The following is a 17,435-nucleotide window of genomic DNA, read 5'->3' on the forward strand; positions in this document are numbered from 1 at the left end:
TTTGCATTTAAAAAACCTGAACACCCCTCATTTTGAAGGTGTGTGTGTGTGTGTGTGTGTGTGTGTGTGTGTGTGTGTGTGTGTGTGTGTGTGTGTGTGTGTGTGTGTGTGTGTGTGTGTGTGTGTGTGTGTGTGTGTGTGTGTGTGTGTGTGTGTGTGTGTGTGTGTGTGTGTGTGTGTGTGTGTGTGTGTGTGTGTGTGTGTGTGTGTGTGTGTGTGTGTGTGTGTGTGTGTGTGTGTGTGTGTGTGTGTGTGTGTGTGTGTGTGTGTTGATTTTAGAATTCACTCTTCAGTTGTCAAAATGCCGTCCAAGGAAGAAGAGCAGCGTATCAAAATTTTGCTCGCACATCGCGAAAATCCGAGCTACTCGCACGCTAAGCTGGCAAAATCACTAATAGTTGCCAAACCAACCGTTACAAATGTAATTCAAGTGTTTGGGGAACATTTGTCGACAGCCAGGAAGTCTGGATCGGGGGGAAATCGAAAACCGGAAGCCGCTGAGCCGACAAAGAGAGTTGCCGGTTGTTTCAAGCGAAACCCTAACCTCTCTCTCCGAGATGCCGCTAATAAGCTGGATGTATCGTCTACAACCGTGCATCGAGCCAAACAACGAGCCGGACTATCGACTTACAAGAAGGAAGTTACTCCAAATCGCGATGATAAACAAAATACGACGGCCAAAGCGCGATCCCACAGGCTGTACACGACGATGCTGACGAAGTTTGACTGCGTGGTAATGGCCGACGAAACCTACGTCAAAGCCGACTACAAGCAGCTTCCGAGACAGGAGTTTTATACGGCAAAAGGAAGGGGAAAGGTAGCAGATATTTTCAAGCACATGAAACTGTCAAAGTTCGCGAAGAAATATCTGGTTTGGCAAGCCATCTGTACCTGTGGCTTGAAAAGCATCTGTATATGTGGCTTGAAAATCAGCATTTTCATAGCTTCCGGGACTGTCAACCAAGAAATTTACGTGAAAGAGTGTTTGAATAAACGTCTGCTGCCTTTCCTGAAGAAACACGGTTGTTCCGTACTGTTTTGGCCGGATTTGGCATCTTGCCATTACGGTAAAAAGGCCATGGAGTGGTATGCCGCCAACAACGTGCAGGTGGTTCCCAAGAACAAGAATCCTCCCAACAAAACTGCTAAGGACGAGCAGCAGTTCAAGGCAAACTGGCTTTCTACGGCGAAGAAGGTGGACAAGGTGGCTGTACAAAGTCTGATGGCAGGGGTTAAGCGTAAGGCCCGGCAATTCGGATTAGGAAAAGTGGAAGCCTAACTGAATATTTTTCCTGAATTTTATACTAATTAAACTTGAAAAAGAAATTTAATTTGATTTTTTTAAATAAACGACTTCACCGTATCACCTTTATAATTCGCTAATTAGCTTTGATATTCTTCAATAAACTTAATTAAAAATTCAAAACCAAAAATATTTGCTAGAGTGCCCCAAATGACCCGACTTTTGAAAAAGTTATGCGCAGCTGCTGGCTAAAATTGATCCTAGGCCAAGTACAAGATCTCATGCCCAATTTGAGACATTTTGTTCCAGGGGAACATGAAAAACCAGTTTTTTATAAACAACTTTGGTCTCTTTCGGCCGATTTCTTTTAAATTCAGCTTTGCTTAAAGTCTAAACTATGACAAATATTTCATGCGAAGATCGCATTTCGAGAAGAGTTAAGATAAAAAGTAATTAGGATTAAAAAATGGGCTAACTTTTTGAAGGGTGAAATTCATCTCCCTTGATGAGGAAGCAAAATTCATCACCTTAATGAGGCTCAAAAATATTCAACCTCCCCGAAAATGCATACAATTTCGCAAAGCAATGATCGATTTTAACGATTTTCTATGCGTTAGATTGCAAAATCTTTAGATTTTTCAAATATTTGATTGTGGATAATATTCACACGTTAGTTCGGGGAGTAGTTCATGCGAAACTGGAAAATCAAAAGAAATCGGACGAAGGATCATTACCATGAATCTGGAAAGGGGATCAAAGTTATTGATGAAAAACTGGTTTTTCATGTTCCTACCGAACTAAATGACTCAAAATCACATACAAACATTAGGCTCGTTGAGCGACTTCTTCCCGTGATCCGATGTGGCCTAATTTTGGCAGAGGTTTTAAACTTCGCATACAAATTTGGTACAGTCTAAAATGTACTAATATGATTTTGTACTAATATGATTTTTTACGAGACTCGAGATGCGATTCAGAATTCAGAGCATTCGCAAGCATTCGCAATCCAACATTCATACGCTTCATTTGAAAATGCAAAAAAAATCCTCAAAATTCACTGCAAGTGTTAGAAAATCTGAGAAATTGCAAGTTGTCAAAAAGTTAAAAAAACAGCAACCTTTGAAAATTCTCCAACATTTCTGTGTTTCGTATTCTGAAAATCTAAAGATGCTACAATTACGTCAACTTTCCCATTGACTTTTCAAAATTTATCTTACTTACTTAATGATCCCGCGCCGATCCTCCGGTGCATAGGGCCGTGGTAAAAGACCTCCACTGTTGAGGATCCAGAGCCAGCGTCTTCACCTGGTCCCAGTCAAGATTCTCGTCGACAGTTCGGATTTCAGCGGCTAGGCTTCGCCGGCACGAGTTTCTGGGTCTGCCTCTTCTTCGATGACCTTCTGGATTCCAATCTAGCGCCTCTCTGCAAATCTCGTTTTCATCTTTTCGCAGCGTGTGCCCAATCCATCTCCACTTACGATCCCGAATCTCAATTTCTAGCGCCCTTTGATGACACCGGCGATGTAGTTCCTCATTCGAGATCCAGTTGCCAGGCCACCAAGCGCGGATGATATTCCTCAGGCAGCGGTTTACAAATACTTGCAGTTTTCGCGTCGTCACCGCATATGTGCACCAAGTTTCACATCCGTTCAACAATACGGATTTGACGTTTGAGTTGAAGATTCGGATTTTTGTTCGTAGAGCGATCTGGCGTGAACACCAGATGTTTCGGAGACTCGCAAACGCAAATCGGGCCTTTCTGATCCGGGTTTCGATGTCTTTCCTGGTACCACAATCAGGCGTTATTTGGCTACCAAGATACTGGAAGCACTCCACTTTCTCAACTTGTTGCCCAGCTATCATGAAACTGGAGGGATTTCCTGTGTTGATCTCCTTCGACTTGGTCTTTCCGACATTGACTTTGAGAACTGCTACCTTGGAACTTTCGGTGAAGTCGTCGAGTTTGCTCTGCATATCCGGTTGTGTTTGGGCGAGCAAAACAATATCGTCAGCCAGGTCAAGGTCGTTCAGTTGCTCCATTGTTGAAGGACTCCATGGCAATCCTCGGTTCGGTGCACAGTCGATCGATCCAGTCAGAATTTCGTCCATTATGATGAGAAAAAGTAGCGGTGATAAGATACATCCCTGTCTCACTCCAGCAGTTACCGGGATTGGTTCGGACAAGACACCGTCGTGCAAGACTTTGCACGAAAGTGCCTCGTATTGTGCTTCGATGAGATGGACTAGTTTCTCTGGTACTCCTCTTCGCCTTAGAGCCGCCCAGATGTTTTCATGTTAAGTCGTTCGAATGCTTTTTCGAAATCAACGAACACCAGCAGAAGAGAGTCCTGGAATTCGTTGATTTGTTCCAGTATGATTCGTAGCGTTGTGATGTGGTCCACACATGATCGTCCGGATCGGAATCCAGCTTGTTGCCATCGGAGAGTAGCGTCGATTTTCTCTTGGATCCTGTTCAGGATCACTTGGCAGAGTACTTTGAGGGTTGTACAGATCAACGTTATGCCTCGCCAGTTACCGCACTCTGTCAGGTCTCCTTTCTTCGGGACCTTTACAAGGATACCCTGCATCCAGTCGGACGGGAATGTTGTAGTATCCCAGATGTCAGCGAAAAGACGATGCAACATTTGTGCTGACAGGGCAGGTTCAGCTTTCAGCATTTCAGCAGGGATGCAATCGATCCCAGGTGCTTTGTTGGATTTCATGTTTTTGATTGCCGCTTCTATTTCAGCCAGCGAGGGCGCTTCCGAGTTGACGCCATTAATGCGACTTACTGTTGGCGCTTCGAGCTGTGGATTCCGTTGGCCATCGCTATTCGTGACTCGGAAGAGTTGTTCGAAGTGCTCAGTCCATCGTTTGAGCTGATCTGTTCGATCGGTCAATAACTGACCTGCTCGGTCTTTTAGCGGCTTCCTTGCATTAGTCTTTGCACCACTGAGGCGGCGAGAAATTTCATAAAGTAATCGGATATCTCCATTCGCGGCGGCTCTTTCCCCCTCTTCGGCTAGGGAGTTTGTCCAGGCTCTCTTGTCTCGTCTACAAGCTCGTTTAACCAGCTCGCTTTTCCAGCTCCGCATAACGTAAGCGGGCGGCTGCTTTGGTTGACCCGGAAATGCCTGATCAATTCCGAACGCGTGGTTCAACGTATGCCCTTTTCACCTCTGGATTCTCCAACCGGCGGACGTCGTATCGACACCCGACTTTCTTCTCGCGCCGTTGGACACGCACAACTCTCAGTCGTATCTCACCAAGGACGAGGTGATGGCATGTGATGGTCAGATGCAATGTCTGTGCTTCGTTTGTTGCGGACATCAAGAAGGCTCCTTGTCCATTTTCGGCTGATGCAGATGTGGTCAATTTGATTTTCTGTTCGGCCATCTCGGGATACCCAAGTGACCTTATGTGCTGGTCGATGGGGGAAGAGCGATCCACCGTTTTCGCTCATCTGTCCTAGGCCATGGCGCCCCATGATGCGCTCAAGGTCTTGATTGTCGGAGCCAACCTTTGCGTTGAAGTCGCCCAAATGGATTTGAATGTCACCCTTCGGAATTTTCTCTACCACGCTGTTCAGTTGACTGTAAAACTGCTCTTTCTCCTGCTTCTTTTTCCTGTGATATAACAAAGTGTTTGAAAATGATCTACCCAGCTACCGTAACCGCCAATTTTGAGGTATTACCTTAGCTCCTTGCCAATGCCAATTGTTCATTAGAGACACGCTCGTTTTGGTAGTATCTAGTTCTACACTAACGTTGGCACCAAAGCATCAAAAAGGAACGATCCGTTTAAGCTAAACACACCTTTCAAACGCAGCTGAGTCTGTTAACCCAGCTATTGCTTGAAGATTTCTATGGCAACTTCAAGATCTGACGGCTAGCATTTTAATTGTCAATACTGTATAAACTTCAAAATAATACAAAAGGTGTAATAATCAAGATTCGATGCAAAAATTAACAGTGATATCCTACACCAACGTTGAAGCTTAAAACGGGTGTCAAAGTCTTCTCTTGTAAGAGCAAAAACATGCTATAATAACATTTCCAACACTCTTTTTGGGCAAGTTACAGGAACCACAGTATTGCTGTATGAAGTGTGTAGTTTTCAGTTTGTTCTGTAACTTTTTTAACAACCTTCCTACTATCCATTTCTAATTTTCAGAAAGCGGAGTCCCAGTTAGCCTACGAACTGCAGGCCGCCAAGATTCGACAGAAGATCCGTAACGAGGAAATCCAGATCGACATCGTCGAGCGCCGCAAGCAGATCGAAATTGAAACGCAGGAAATCGCCCGTAAGGAGTGCGAACTATCGGCCACCGTCAAACTGCCAGCCGAAGCCGAAAGCCACCGTGTTCAGATGATTGCCGAGGGTAAGCGTACCCAGACGGTCGAGAATGCCCGGGCCGATGCCGAACGGATCAAGAAGATCGGTGCTGCCGAAGCGTACGCCATCGAAGCCGTCGGTAAAGCCGAGGCCGATCGGATGCGGATGAAGGCCAACGTCTACAAACAGTACGGCGATGCGGCCATCATGAACATCGTGCTGGAATCACTGCCAAAGGTATGGTTTGGTAGGGGGTTTTTGGGGGTGTTCTTGAAGTTTAATTGTTTTTGTTTGTTCTGACAGATCGCAGCCGAAGTTGCCGCGCCGCTTGCGAAGACCGAAGAAATTGTGCTGATCGGGGGTAATGATAACACAACCGCCGACGTCGCTCGCCTTGTAGGACAACTGCCACCAGCAATCAACGCCCTGACGGGTGTGGATCTGTCGAAGGTCCTCGGCAAAATTCCCGGAGCCAAGGCATAATAAACGCAAAATTGAAGCACCGAGCGACCGTTGAGCAGCAGCAGCCAATCGCCCTAGCAAATCGTTTTTTGAAACAGTATAAATTCGATCACCACGTTTTTTCGTCATCAACCACCCAGACTAAATATGAAAAGCAAATACTTACTTTTTCGTTACCCTCCAATCTCAATTGTAAAATTTACAAATACCGTTTTCTAAATCTGATCGTGTGGAAATCTTTATAGCGAATAACCGGTAAAAGCTATAAACTTTACTTGACTCCCGTAAAATGCGTCTCTAAACAAAGAACAGTATTGTACAACTTTGTTTCACTACAAGTCACTAACAAACGGGTTTGAAACGTTATCAATAGTGTTATGTGTCATCAACGGTCCAGTGAATGCTAGAAATGAAAACAGTTAAGAATATCTGTTTTTCTGATTACATCTGCCAATATTTTTGTTTTATGTTTTCGAAATGTCACATTTACAATCATCTTATTACAATTTAAATCACATTTTAAATATAACCCCATCTAAAGCTATGCATGCTGCCGAACAGAAAAATCAACTAAAAATAACAACAGGGGTCCAGGTGCATAGATTTAATCATTATTAAATATAACCATATGACGGCTCGATTATCCCTTAAAAACAAGAAGCTTTTGTTGAACGAACGAAACTTTTTCGGATACGAAACGAAATTTGAACAAAACGAACAAAAACTATACTGCCACCGAAAATATGCGGGATGAAATGGAAAGCAACTTTATGTCAACATTCAGAATTCGATGAGTACGGAAATAATCAAATTATAAACGGAAACAAAATTTCGAAACAGCAAATCTAATCTAAGAGTTCAGCATCGAGATCAGTATTCAACACATTAACAATCAATTAAATGCAAACGAGTCAACCCTTTACATTGGATGTAAGATTTCATCATCAGATTTCAAAATTCCTATCCCAATTGCAAAAGGAAAGATTTAAGATTCAAGAACTATTACTACTTCATCAAATTACTAAATAGATAACAAAAATTAAGAATTGGAAAAAAACCGCTTAAGAATTTGATTTAACGTACAGAATTTCCTTAATCAAAATTAGGACCAGTTTCAGAAAAAACTTCAGACTTGGATTTGAAATTCATACTTTTATCGGGAATCAAGAATAAGAATTAAAATTGCAAAATTTTATTTAGAATGTGCAACATGCTTCATTTCCTCAAAGGTGGCGCTTCGATATGATATTTCAAAATTATCAAAACGATTTCATTATTTTTGGGGTATGTTCAGTTTTAGGCTTCATTTAGATTGAGAAACTTTATATAATTATAAGAAATACCTAATTGTTGTTTTCCTTTATAACTACTTATTAGAAGTTATGTATGTTTATTAAACCCGGGCAGATGTATCAGTATCAGAATAACTGCCAAACCAATAATTTTGTTATTCTGTTGCACCTTATAAAATGTAGTTTTGTTTAAGAGAAAAAAAAATCATACTTCGGTAGTTATATTTTAAGTACGAGCACAAATTTTGGCCTTGAATCAATGTTTATTTCCACTGTGTCGTTATGATTTTTTTTTTTTGTTTTCCGCTAATTCACTGTCCTACCAACACTGAAAGCCAATAAATTCTAACTCTAACTGGTGAGACAAACAAACAAATCTTCCTTCTAAACGGTAACGCTTACCCTCTGATGAGCGAACCAGTAAACTATTTCTCAAAGCAAAACATGTTAATAGCAATAGACATTCGAAGATGTAAAATAACAAAAATAAAACCAACAGAATACTTCTCTCGTAACCGAACGCGCTATGCATAGTGAATGTCTACTATGAGTATGGGTAACAGACACAATACTTAGAGGCAAAAACAAACCGAAGCTAAACGCGTGCAGCTATACCTACAACAATCTCTCTGGCAAAGCTAGAAACCCGATTCTCCGCCCGATATTACAAATTCTTTGCGCGAGCTTGAAAGATAAACTATAGATATTAGTCAACGTCGGTGAGCTATCTACTTAAAAGCGGTGATAGCAGCGCATGAAAAATGACTTTCGAGGTATTGTGAGACAAACTTAGCATGTTTAGGTTAATTATAGACTTCAAATCAACAGAAGACATCTGATCGAAACAACACACATTCATCCTAATGAACTTCAAAGAAGCATCTCCGTGAAAACATTTAACGTTGTTGGACGTAGAAGGCTACCCTATGGAACTTCTTAGTCAATGTTTAACGTTAAAGGGATAGGAACCACTGAAGAAGACCAAAGACTTATCCGTTCTTCTGCAGCTTAAGAAGAATGTCAATCAATTCCAATTGTATCGGTTACACCAGAAATTGTCGAACATCTCCTTGACGTCCAACAACCGGTGGACTATTGAATACTGTCCTTTGAAACCTTCAGAACTTTGGGAAAGATGCGCAGTCCCACTTCATCATCACGGTGGAATCACTCCAATGTTGATATATCGAGGTAAGTTTCGACAATCTGTTGGCTTCTTAATTCAAAGTAACAACCACAGGGCTCGTTCCTTCCAATGGTCAACTTGGCAGTCTATAAACCTTTGATACCGAGAGAGTATAGTTGATTCTCGAAAATGTATTATTTTTTAGTCAGAATCTGATAAGTTCCTCTATACAAGTAATTTTCTTCGTGGTCCAAAATGGAATGGAGTAAGCCTAATCGAATCAACCTTTGGAATCAATATCTCGGGTTCCAGAACACAAACATTTGTGGTGCGTTTTATCAAGTGAAAGAAAGAAGAAAGATATCCTTTTCGTGAGCTCAATTTCGACTGGTGTAGTCGATACAAATCTCAAACGCAACGTAAGGTAATTTTACATCTATGTATTCGTTCCACAATACCTCAAAAGCCAACAAGATGCTATTATAACTGCCTCAATGGCAACAAAGTAGCTTAGCTGATCTAAGTAGATAAACCTCAAGAATTATCCTCCCGAAAAGCGTAGACGTCGTAGCATAGAATGTCAATTTGGCCGTATGAATGTGTTGCTTACGAAACTTAGCGAATTCTGTAATAACCAAGCTTCGAACATTCAACGTACGGTAGAGCATCTTCGATAGAGCATATTCCCAAAACAATAGAAGTCTATACAGAAAGGGAAACAAGAAACGAACATTAACTGCAGCCGAGTATTGAAAGAACCTCTTGTGAATCGTACAAACTCCTCCAAGAAGAGTAGAATGTAGTATCCATATAATGAAAACTGTTATTTCTACCGCAGAGCCAAGAGTATTGTAGCTACTACTTCTACTATACAGCTCTTAGTGCAACAACATTCACAACAACCCGATGTCACACACACACACCACGAGAAACATGTACTAAGAAAGAGAGAAAGTAAAAAAAAATACCAAAACCTAGTTGCAGATACAGAAATGTATATTTTTATACTCCTTATATATAAACAAAACGCTAGGTGAAAACGAGAAATCAATATACAAAAACTAAAACAAGATGATATTAAAATCATATTTTGAGGTCGTGTAGCGTGTAGAATCTGCTCGGATTGTAAAAGCACACAGAAAAAGGACACACGAATTCAACAACATTCTAACAACAACAGAACAAAAGATACTTATCGTCAACTACAAATGCTGATTCCAAAAAAAAAAACGACGCAGAACCAAACATTTTTATGCATATGTCATGTACAGAATTCATCTTTTACTTTCTTTTACCTTTAACAACAACAGAAACAAAAAAGCAACTATTCCTGCAGAGACTATTAATCAGATTAACTAACGCCGAGAAACAGAATGTTACTAAACTTACTAACGGAGTGTTTAAGGGCCAACACAGAAATGGTCATTTTCTTTTTAGTTTAGTCACATGAATTTTATGTTCAACGATTATATACTTCTAGCATACGAAACATAGAAACAAAACTGAAAAACAGAGAAAAAAAAAGCTCGGTAGTGTTGTGGACTGCGTTTTGATGGAATCCCGTCCCATTTTCAATCAAAATTTTGGCGAAATAGTATAAACATTACCAACTACAAGTATTCATTTTTTACAAACACATCGGGATCTAGAAAAAAATTCAAAAATATGTTCAGTTGTTTCAAATTTAGAAGAAAGTTTCACAAACTGACTTTAGAAGATCTATCAAAGTGCAGTCCTACTATAACTAAAAAAACAAGTTCTAGAGAAAAGATAAACATTGTTGAACACAATCAATCCATTTAAAAAAAAGCGTGGATAAAACAGTTTATGTAAGTATATACAGAAACAAACACAAAACCCTGCGTGCGAACCCTCGAACGATTTTTCCCGGAGAAACAAAAAAAAAACATGCGAACGCATATAGCAACAAACAAGCAAAAAATTCTATCTGGTGTGTGGATATGTGTTATTTAGGTTAAACTAATAAATCTATTGATTATTGCCTAAAAGTTTCTTCACTTCATTACAAAAACAAGTTAGCGCAATTATTTCTACTCGAAACGAAATGGAAAAACAAAGTTAAGAGATATGTAAACTAAAGAAGAAAAGAAACAAACCAGTGGTGGAAGGAAAAAAATCATTCTATATAATATATGATCAAAACAAAACAAACATTATTTCAATACTATACTTACTTCGATTCAGATTGAGATAAGAGTTGTAACATCATTGCAAACCCAAAACAAAATCGAGCGAAAAAATTAACATTGTGAAAGAGGAAACTTATGTGAATACATACCGAAACCTGCAAAATCAACAACAAACAAACCAACACGTGTAACACTTTGAAGATTTGAATAAAGAAGTATGTAAACGACTCAAGCGAGCATGGCACAAGTTACTCAGATGACAAAACCTATTGATTTCCCACCCAAAATTATAACTACAACAAAAACCACCATCCGATTGGATAAGAGGGCGGAAACAAATGACCTCCGTTCAGATACTCAATTTGGGTTCCTCAGGGGTAAAGGGACAAACGATTGTCTTGTTTTGTTATCTTCAGAGATACAAATGGCGTACGCAACACGTGAGCAAATGGCTTCAGTGTTTCTAGACATAAAGGGAGCTTTTGATGCAGTCTCAAAAGAGGTTTTGTCAGGCAAGTTGCACTCAATTTGCTTCTAGCCTTCGTCGGTATCGGACGTATTTTACTCTCGATCATCGTTCAAAAGGCAACGATTTTTTTTCCATCGATAAGGTGTTGAAGAGCGCGTGGTGATGAGCCCATCACCAGGTGACCATCCTAACCGGACAATTCCGGAATGGATGGATCCCCAAAGTTTACATGGTCGTTTATATTATTTGACGCTTCAAGGTGCTAAAGGAAAACAACTGCCAAAAAACCCGTTCTTGATTGGACGTTCCATCGAGAACTTTGCGGGTAAAATTGAAGGAGCTTTCTTCGAAAAATCCCAGAACTGGTACGTGCTTAAGATAAGGAACAAAAACCAAGGAAGATTGCTGACAACATTGACCACCCTATTAGACGGTACACCGATCATGATTGGGCGTCATCCAAGCTTAAATCAACGGAAACTAGTCGTCACCTGCCGAGAAGTGGATGGAATGGATGATAAAGTCTTGTTGGAAGAACTCTCGCCTCAAAAAGTTATTGATGTCCGCCGCATTACAAAAAAAACACTACTGGAATCATAGGTACCTCAACGTTGATTCCTACGATCAACAGCACCATTATCCCGGAATTTATCAATTTCGGACTCATACGCGTTCGCACACGAATTTATTATTCGCAGCCTTTATTATGTCGACAATGCTTGCAATACGGCCACCCTAAAAGCCGTTGCAAAAATCTGTTGGCATGCAAAAATTGTTCTCGAACACATGAAAGCGCAAACTGCGAAGTCGAACCCTTTTGTGGGAATTGCAAAACAACAGGTCATTCGCCTTTGGATAGAAAGTGTCCCATATGGACAGCAGAATCGACAGCTCTTAAACTCAGCACCGATAAAAACATCACGATCTACGAAGCCCGACGAATGGTACACACGAGCAGCAACACAACCAGCTACGCGGATGCAGTTAAAACCAACCAAACACAAAAGAGTACAACACATCAGCAGCAAGTTAATAAAAACGAAGAACCAATCCAACAGACGAGCCAGAACCAAAAAAGAATACTTGAAAAACCGCACACTCCAACAGCACCGCAACAATCTATCCAGACTGATATCACCAGTTTGGATTCAGATTCACCGCCTAGAAAAAGGACCCCTCTTCCAACCTCTCTTCCTGCAACTTCTTCACTAGAAGTTGTTGGCGAAGATATGGTTAAAAACTCTTCCCGATCAGTCGTGACGCGCAGTATGCAGCAGGCGCGCCGGCCACCAGAGACACCCAAATAACCCTTCCTTCTCACTTCCTTCCTCTTCCTATTTCCTAGAATAATCCCGTTCCCAATAATTGAATTGACCCTCGGCACATTATTACTTAGATATTTAAGTTAAATGCCTAATAAACGTTATGCTAAGGAAAAAAAAAGTTGCACTCCCGGGGTCTGCCTCCTCTTTTGAACAACATCTTATACAGTTTGCTTTGTGAGAAACTTTGCTCACGAAGATCTTGCAATTGGAATAATCTCTTACAAGAGCCTCCCGCAGGGTTAATGTTTGAGTCCACTTTTGTATAACTTCTACGTAAGCGACATCGACAGTTGTCTCTCTGAAGGCTGCACTTATGACAACTTGCAGATTATGGTGTAGTACCTGTGTCAGGAGCTACAGAGTCTCATCTGCACGGGCCTTTACAAGGTACTTTAGACAGATTGTCATCCTGAGCTTCGGGGCTTGGGATTGAGTTTCCTTCACAGAAAACGGAGATGGCTGTTTTCTCTAAGAAACATAGACCTGCTCAACCTTAGCTTCAACTTCTAGGCAGAACGATCGAGGTGTTTTAAGTTGTGTTGTGTTTTCTCCAAAGATCTCTTAAAATTGCATCGAACAACTATTCTCTCAGTGATGGAATATGGTAGCTTCTGTTTCCAGTCAGCTGCCAAAACTCACCTCATCAAACTCGAGCGTATCCAATACCGTTGTCTTCGCATCGCTTTAGGCAGTATGCCCTCAACGCACAACATGAGTCTTGAGGTTTTGGCAGGAATACTCCCTTTGAAAGATTGATTCAATCTTTTATCACTTCTGTTCCGCATCAGGTGTGAGGTCATGAACCCATTGGTGATTGTAAATTAGGAAAGACTTTTAGAGCAAAATCATCAAACCAGGTTTATGTCTATATACATCATCCTCATGTCAAGGCAGGTAAACCCTTCTTTGCACTCTCCAACTGTTTGTACCCCTAACTACGATAATTCTTCTGTCCAGTTTGATTTGTATGTGCAGCAGGAAATCCGTGGTATCCCGGACACGCACCGTCTACTTTTGATTCCATAAATTTTCCAAGCTAAATATAGACACGTCGATGCTGAAAAAATGTTCTTTACCGATGGGTCTCTAATAGAGGAATTGACGGAATTTGTTAGATATTTAGCAGCTATTCACTGGGCTTTGGACAGCGTCGCTTCACGGACTGTTGGATACTACTATGTTGTAACGAATAATCTGAGCTCTGTTGAAGCAATGCACTGAATAAGACCGGGAAATCACTCGCCGTAATTCCTCGAGAAGATACGGGATATTTTGAGTGCTTTAACAAGTCGTCGATATTCCATCACTTTTGTTTGGATTCCTTCGCATTGCTCGATAGTGGGTAATGAGAAGGCAGACTCTCTGGCAAAGGCGAGATCAACGTGAGATCGTCTTCAACGAGCTTTATTTTGTATGTCTGAATTTAAGTAAGAAATTTATAACGTAAAAATGATTTCAAATGTTTAGTTTTCAAAATGGCGTGCAAGCAAGAGGAACCTACGAATTAGAATTTTGTGCATGCGTCGTGAAAATCCATTCTACACGCACGCAGAAATAGCAAAATCGTTGAATGTGGCGAAATCAAACGTCACCAAAGTAATAAAAGTGTTCGAGGAACGTTTGCCGGCAACTAGGAAGTCGGGATCTGGGGGAAATCGAAATCCGAGAGCAGCAGTGACGAACAGAAGAGTGACTAGCACTTCCAAGTGAAACTCCTATCTCTCCGTTCGGGATGTCGCCAATAAGTTGTGATATTGTCTACAACCGTCCATGAAGCTTAAAAACGATCCGAACTATCGACTTATAAGGCAGTAGTAGTGACTACTAAACGCAATGAAAGGCAAAATCTTACGGCAAAACCAAGATCCCGGAAGCTGTATACGATATTGCTGACAAAGTTTTATTACGTGGTAATGGATGACGAAACCTACGCCAAGGTAGACTTCATACAGCTTCGTGGACGAGAGTATTATATGTACATCTAACGTAAGGGGAAAAGTGGGCGATGGCAAACATTTTCAAGCATATTAAACTATCAAAGTAATTCAAGAAATATCTCGTTTGGAAAGCTATTTGTACCTGAGGCTTGTAAAGCGACAATTTCGTTGCAACCGGGACCGTCAATCAGGAAATTTACGTTTAAAATGTGTCTTCAAAAGCGTTTGCCGCCTTTCCTGAAGAAACATGACTTGTCTGTGCTGTTATGGCCGAGTTTGACTTCCTGCCATTATGGACAAAACGATGGAATGGTATGCCACTAACAACATTCAAGTTGTGCCCAAGGATAAGAACCCTCCCAACACACCAAAACTTCTCCCAATCGAAAAATATTGGACGATAGTTATGCAAAACCGTATGAAGACCCAAAAAACTGTAAGCAGCGAAAATCAGTTCAAAGCAAACGAGCGTTCTGCGCCGAAGAAAGTGAATAAGGTGAATTTGGACACGGTCGACCGGACTCTTAACTGAGTATTTTGTCGTCTTTTATACAGATTGAACTTCAAAAAGAAAGATCCTTTGATTTTTTTTAATAAACAAATAACCGATAGTTTAGTTTGACCACTTTTCGATCCGAACTCCCTTTAAGTGGCTCGATGTACAAGACAAATAAAAACATACTAGGTAAGGGGACAGCCTAGTCGCACAGCAGATTAAATTCATATTTCCCGAGTGAAAAATCCGTGATATTGAACTTTGGAAGAAGGTTGGCAGTTGTTGATATTGCAGCTCTTTTTGTCTGATTCATTTTCCATCGTTGAGTTTTGGAGAGTAAGCCATGACTTTTGGGCATCGCACGCGTTTTTGTTTACGTCCATAAATTTTTTTAATTAAATTACAATAAAACTAGAAATTTTAAAATTAAACAGTGGAAAATGATAGATGAAGTGACTGGTGCTTGTTCCCGGAGTTATTCGTACTTTATTTTGGCATGCTGAATCTTGGTTGAGGTAGTTCGGAAGGAATTTTAAAGTCAGCTGCTCCGGAATGGAGGAAAAGTTTTCTAGTCGAAAACTTTCAAGACTTATTTGGTGAGATCAAACCTTTTTCTTTCTATTAAACGTTAATTTCCTAATACACATTGTCATAAGATTAGTGTAGCTATTTTCAAATTATGCTGTAGGTATTTAAGTAATCCATATGAAGCGTTTGGTAGGGAACTCCACGCTTTATTCCTCCCCTTGCTCCAGAATCTTTTGCGGTAATTACCACATGGTTGGCCTGGCCGTAGTTATCTCTGCAATGCATGTTTTATGTAACAGAGATAACGTTGAAAAGAAAAATGAAGGACGCAAGTCTTTTCATTTTCCAGGATGCTTACACGTTTTGGCTATGTTGGTAAAAGAAGAAGAAGAAGAAGAAGATTCATTTTCCATCTTTGAGATTTGTAAAAACTTTTTACTTTAATTTTGAAAAAGTAAGTCCACCAAGCACATCGATCCTGCCAGTACAAATTGGATAATATAATGATGGTTTTCATACTTTTTTGCTCACCGCTCCCCTGTCTCAATTATTTAGAGCTCACCGCCCCCCAAGGGTATTTTGGCACAAATTTGTTCCAAAATACAGACCCCGTTCGTTTTTGGCAACATTCGATTTTGACAACATTCGATTTTGGCAACATCCGATTTTGGCACATGTGCCAAAATCGAACGGTTTTTAGCATCAATATTACCTTTTAGGTTTCGTTATAACAGGATCAATTTAATTTAGACAAACGCCAAAAATACGTTTTTATGTTCTGAAATAGTGATAAACTGCAGCAATAAAAACAAAAGTTTTTTAAAAAATTCATAAAGTACTCAAAAATGACAAAAAGTTGAAAAATTCAAAAAGTTAAAAAACAAATTCTAGCAAAAGACTGAAAATGACAAAAAACAACTAAAACATGATGGAGAACGACAAAAACAGCAAATATGACAAATGAAAACAAACATTATAAACAAGACAAGAAAAGTGGAAAATGCTTCAAAAACATGATGAAAAAATTTAAAAATGACTACAAATGGTCGGAAATTGACCAAAAATAACGTGTTGATAATGATAACAGTTATTTTGTAAAAATAACTGAAAAAAAAGTTGAGAAAAAAAACCGTTCGATTTTGGCAACAATCGATTTTGGCAACACAAAATGTACGGGCGTGTTACCAAAATCGAACGGGGTCTGTACAACAAAAATCGGCAATTCTGAGATTTTGCGCTCTCCCCTTGCGGCTCCCAATGCCCCTCCAGAGGCGGTGGGGACCACTTTGAAAACTATTTGTCCTTTCATACTCAGCCTTGAAACGCTCACATCGTTTTACGATAAAAAGAAAAGTCTTATTTTTCAATATTCTTTTCCAAGTTGAAAGTCAAAAAACAAATTTGGAAAGTTTTAAGTCGGAAGTGTGAAATCGAAAGTCAAATCTCGAAAAAAGTAAAAAGTCGAGAGTTCAAAATTGAATTTTGAGATCCAAAATCGAAAATGGATAATGATTTCTTTATTTTCATTTTTTTCTTGATGGGTACTCATCATTTACAACTGTTTAAAATGAGTTTTCAGGAATAATAAAAAAATCATAAAATGAAGAGTTAATGTGGACTTTTTCTGTCCTCTCTGACACACAATCTGGAATAGGGGATCGATTGGATAAGTCATAAAACTTTCCTGCACAATTTCGTCTTGATACTCTGCACAATAAAGACATTTTTTTTTTAAATTGACAAGAATTGTACGGCAAGAAGTTTTCTCATAACACGCTCTTGGCTTATTTTCAACACCTTTCATGCTTCCTAATCTTATCTTTCCGTCTATAATTTTCATTACTTTCATTTGATATTCTTCCTATTAGAATGTATGCTTCACCGAAATGCGATTAATCATTCAATTCAAAATTATAAATTAGCGGTTCTGTTAACACGAACTTAAAAATTAGAATTAATATTTTTTAAATTCAGAATAAAGCTCCAAAATGAGAACTGAAAATTAGGATTTAGAATCAAAATCTCTTTTTTTTTTCCTTCTAGAATATAATTTTTATTGGTTATTTTCATTC

The 17,435-nt window shown here is 39.8% G+C and overlaps 1 protein-coding gene across 2 annotated transcripts in view; it reads left to right on the top strand.

The window, feature by feature from the left end:
- The window catches only part of LOC129751353 (flotillin-2), a 39,015-nt gene extending 28,180 nt beyond the window's left edge, over nt 1-10,835 (top strand). For both annotated transcript variants that reach the window (XM_055746798.1, XM_055746799.1), the window contains 2 exons: nt 5,417-5,815; nt 5,882-10,835. In XM_055746798.1, the coding sequence (XP_055602773.1) occupies nt 5,417-5,815; nt 5,882-6,061 (579 nt within the window). In that variant the 3' untranslated portion in view covers nt 6,062-10,835. The remainder of the gene's footprint in view (nt 1-5,416; nt 5,816-5,881) is intronic.
- The last annotated feature ends 6,600 nt before the right edge of the window (nt 10,836-17,435 follow it).

This window comes from Uranotaenia lowii, chromosome 3, assembly GCF_029784155.1.
Source record: "Uranotaenia lowii strain MFRU-FL chromosome 3, ASM2978415v1, whole genome shotgun sequence".
Lineage (NCBI taxonomy): Eukaryota > Metazoa > Arthropoda > Insecta > Diptera > Culicidae > Uranotaenia > Uranotaenia lowii.